Here is a 3,946-nt window from a genome sequence, read left to right as displayed (position 1 = left end):
GTCCTAAAACATACAACATTTAAAAAAAAAAAAAAATTTGAAATATGCAATAAGAATGAAGAACCATAAAATTGGAAACCATTAAAAAAGTTCGATCATTTCAAGTGAAATTTCGACCATTCGGGACATTTTCCCAAATTTCACCTGAAACGTTGTACTGTCAAATCTTCGGTGGTTTAAACCATCAAAATTTCAAACTATGACAGTGAATTTCAACTTGTAAACTCAAGGGGAAAGTCCAGGATGATGAAATTCAGATGACAAACAATAGACCGTGCAACACCCTACAAGTCCAAAATGGATGTGGTGAATATAGAACCAGCACATCTGAATCAAGTTTTAACCACACAACCCCCACCCCCAACCCCACCCCCTACACATACACACATTGAAGAACCTGAACCAAGGGTATCAAGGTCAACAAATCCCAGAAGCAACCACCAATACCTGATAAGAACAACCTGAATCACCCCCACCCCCTACATATAACACATTGAAGAACCTGAATCAAGGGTCAACAAATCCCAGAAGCAACCACCACTACCCTGATAAGAACAACCTGAATCAGAGATTTAGCTACTACAACTATTTATTTCTTTTTTTGGATAAATTTCCCTATTAGTTCCCCCCCCCCCTCCTTTTCCCAGCTCTGTTAATCGTGCTTCTAAATCTTCATAGCCAGTACCTATTCCTTTTTTCTTCCATACACAGAAAAATGAAGCTGAATCAAGGATCAACAAATCCCAGTAGCAACCACCATATTACATGGTGCAAATAACCTGAATCAAAGATTTTTTTTTTTTTTATCTGTTTTCTCTATTAGTACTTTTTTCTGTTTTTAGGATGCGAGCCCTAGATAACTTAGCATCCAATCCAACATTTTCTTTTCCTTCAGACAACTGCCAACTTTATATTAAAAAGAGATGTACATTGTGAAGCAAGTTCATTACAAATGAATAAAAAAATTACGAATTACAACAATAATAGCAATGACAAACATATCATAGAAGTAGCAGAAAAGAAAATAACCCAACCCATCACCAATTTATATGTAAAAAGATGTGGGTAACCTTCCAGGGCTATTGGTCTATTGCTCCAACCTAACATTACCTTCAGCTTCTAGAAACGTGGGGAAAACACCTTTGATTAGGTACTAGGGGCCCGTTTGACAACGTTTCTGCCGTTTCTGTTTCAAGAAACGGCAGAAACATAAATTTCTGTTTTAGAAACAGAAACGGAATTGAAGGTGTTTGATAAGTCATGTTTTTAGAAGTCGATGGTAACAAGTGAAAGAATTGCCACAAGTCGTTTCCAGAAACGGCGAAACAAGTTGAACTTGTTTCGCCTGGGTCGTTTCTTGAACCATAAATAAGTAAAAATTTATATTTCCATTTCTAAAAATAAGTGAAACGACATAGTTTTATCAAACGCTTTTTGCTCCGTCTTTGCTGTTTCTGGAAACAGAAACGGTAGAAACGCGTTTCTTGAAACATTATCAAACGGGCCCTAGGTTTCCTCTCCTTCCCCCTACCCCCTTTTTTTCATAGGCACGTGGATCAGTTGTTAGCTGTTTCTAGGTGAAGACTAGTTCTGCACTCAGGTCTCTGGTATTAACCAGCCAGCAACAGACTAAATTTAAATCTTTCATGGTGTTCAAGTTGATCATTTTCTGAGACATTCACGCAACACTGCAGTCACTGCTGCTCCTCAGATTTCAGAATAAAATGAACTTTTTTTTTTCGTAAGAAAAATCATGTCCTTCTATAAAGAAAGTAATAATTCCTAGAGAACAAATAGCCTCCTCCTTCCACTTAACACCGAAGGATTGAGATCAATGCCAGACAATGATCAGAAAGAAGAGGGAGAATAGGCCAGCTAAATAAACTTCCCCCTTCCTCTTTTTACTTATCTTGCAATGATGGGTGGAAATACGAGCACCGACTGCTGCTGCATCTCCCACAGTGGTGGCGGTTGCTGCTACTGCTTTTCCCTCCCTTCTAGTCTTCTTCTGCTGCCGCCAGCACCACCACCAGTGCTGCAGAGGTTACAGCATTGACGACAGTTTCAGCTGTTTTCTCTTCTTCCTCCTCCCCTTTTCCCCCTTTGCTTCCCTTTCCTCAGTGTTCACCCAGTTTTCCCTCGCCATCCTCTTTCCCCCACTCTCCCCCCCTCACCCTTTCTCCTCCTTTTTTCTGTTCAGCGCCTTGAAAGTATGGCCTCTGGTAGCCTTGGCCTGGGCTCCACTTTTCTGCTGTTATCGTATATTCTAGCTTACGTACCCCTATGTATTGTTATGTATTAAAGCTGCATCACCACTTCCTTTTATCAATGGAACTGCTTGTTACTCATCCAGCAAACAGAAAAAGCCACCTGACCTTGGAGGCAAATTGTTAATGCCCTTCTTCCTTGAAACTTGAAACCTACACCACTTGTCCATACCCCTCCCAGCCACCCCCAAATAAATGAATAGTACGGACAATTTCCCTCGAATAATTTCTAAAGACATTTCTCCTAGAACCAGATTCCTAGCACAGATTGCAAAGCTAAAGTTCTAACTAGTTACCATTCAAATTTCTCTAAGTGGGATTAATAGTATTTTTCACTGCACCACTATGAAAACATTTAAATCCAATCAAAAGATCAGTAAAATAACCTTGATTTCATGCTAAATAAGACATCCATATGGCATACCTGAATTGTAAACATCTCTGTAGAGAAAAATTAGCATTAACCTACTATGAACATTTAAATGACTTGCACATGGAGTTAATATTTTCAGAATAGCCCAGACTGGTTAAACAAATATAGATAGTATACAGTCAAAATTTAGGGAAAATGTAGATGATACCTTTCTCTTTAACGTCAATCTGTAAAGTATCAAGTGTAATTATCCCATCCGTCAATGGGAGCAACTCAAGTTTGACGGTAGTAGTGGATTGAGAAGGAACACATCTGATGGGGAAAACATGAATTAGGATTCCCAAAAGTTCCTCAAAATAGAGGAAAGTAAGAACAAGAAGAAGAAAAATATCAAAAAAGGAGACAAAATTACCCTAAAGGAACCCTGCTCTGCAACCATAAATGCGTACAACCCAACACTGTACTTGGAATGAAATCACCTATGCTCTTCTCATCAAAAGAAACAGATCTTGTACCAGTACCAGCACTCTCTTTTTTATTCTCTGATACAACAGGAGTTGAGTTCAGCCTCTGCACACCACTACTACCTCTTCCTCCAACCTCCGAAAGACCAACAAATGGACTCATTGGAAACGAGGGCGAAGAATTCAAGGAGACAACAGTAGGGGGAGAAGTAAATGATGCTGGGGCAAGAACTGTCAATGTTAGATCTTCCAATGTTAAATTTGAAGCCTGAAGAGTCAACACCTGAAATTTTGCAGGTATTGCACTTGTTAGATAATAAGCTCATTCTTACATTAAGGTAAATAGAGACAAAATAATGACATGGGAAACCTGAACCGGAAGCTGATCAACCCCTCCATTAGGTCCACATCTTTTTTCTGACATTTCAGAAGCAACGGAGATTATGAGATCCCTTGTCAGACGGGGTCGCCAACTGGTGTGCTGCCTGAAAAATAGCCTTGATGCTACGATGAAGAGGGGTAAAAAGACTATTAAGAACCAGAGCAATGAAAAGCCATACTAGTAAAAATTTTAGGAATTGAACACTATAAATACCAGAGTAGTTGCACCGACAAGATACCAAAACTGCATACTGATCAGCACTTGAACTAATCCTTCTTCCTTCAACAACCTTAGAGGGCAGATGTGTATTGGGGGCTGCACTTCCAGCCTGTCTATGAGACGACTGTGAAATTTTTTCACCATGAACTTTTTGATTCTTCCACACAGGTTTTGGTTTTAGAACAAATGAGTGTTCTTCCCCTCTCCTGCAAAGGTAAAACTTAGAATAGGTTGTTATGAT

At 39.4% G+C, this 3,946-nt stretch overlaps 1 protein-coding gene across 1 annotated transcript; it reads right to left on the bottom strand.

Moving 5' to 3' along the window:
- Positions 1–2,804: 2,804 nt before the first annotated feature.
- On the bottom strand, positions 2,805–3,931 carry LOC122068371. Its single transcript, XM_042632222.1, has 4 exons — positions 3,700–3,931; positions 3,475–3,608; positions 3,053–3,387; positions 2,805–2,952 (listed from the first exon to the last, which is right to left on the bottom strand). Exons 2-4 carry the CDS (start codon positions 3,526–3,528, stop codon positions 2,820–2,822), a joined length of 522 nt encoding a protein of 173 aa, XP_042488156.1. The 5' UTR covers positions 3,529–3,608; positions 3,700–3,931; the 3' UTR covers positions 2,805–2,819.
- Between the last annotated feature and the right edge of the window lie 15 nt (positions 3,932–3,946).

This window comes from Macadamia integrifolia, unplaced genomic scaffold, assembly GCF_013358625.1.
Source record: "Macadamia integrifolia cultivar HAES 741 unplaced genomic scaffold, SCU_Mint_v3 scaffold3769, whole genome shotgun sequence".
Lineage (NCBI taxonomy): Eukaryota > Viridiplantae > Streptophyta > Magnoliopsida > Proteales > Proteaceae > Macadamia > Macadamia integrifolia.
The sequence above is the reverse complement of the archived record's forward strand: the minus strand, read 5'-3'. Positions and strand labels throughout refer to the sequence as shown.

Excerpts from the sequence above, each read along its gene's own strand:
- LOC122068371 (XM_042632222.1), bottom strand. The coding sequence starts at position 3,528 with ATGTCAGAAAAAAGATGTGGACCTAATGGAGGGGTTGATCAGCTTCCG. Across the intron at positions 3,388-3,474 it reads TTGATCAGCTTCCGGTTCAG|GTGTTGACTCTTCAGGCTTC; the intron begins GTTTCCCATGTC and ends GCAAAATTTCAG. Across the intron at positions 2,953-3,052 it reads CAGAGCAGGGTTCCTTTAGG|ATGTGTTCCTTCTCAATCCA; the intron begins GTAATTTTGTCT and ends TTTCCCCATCAG.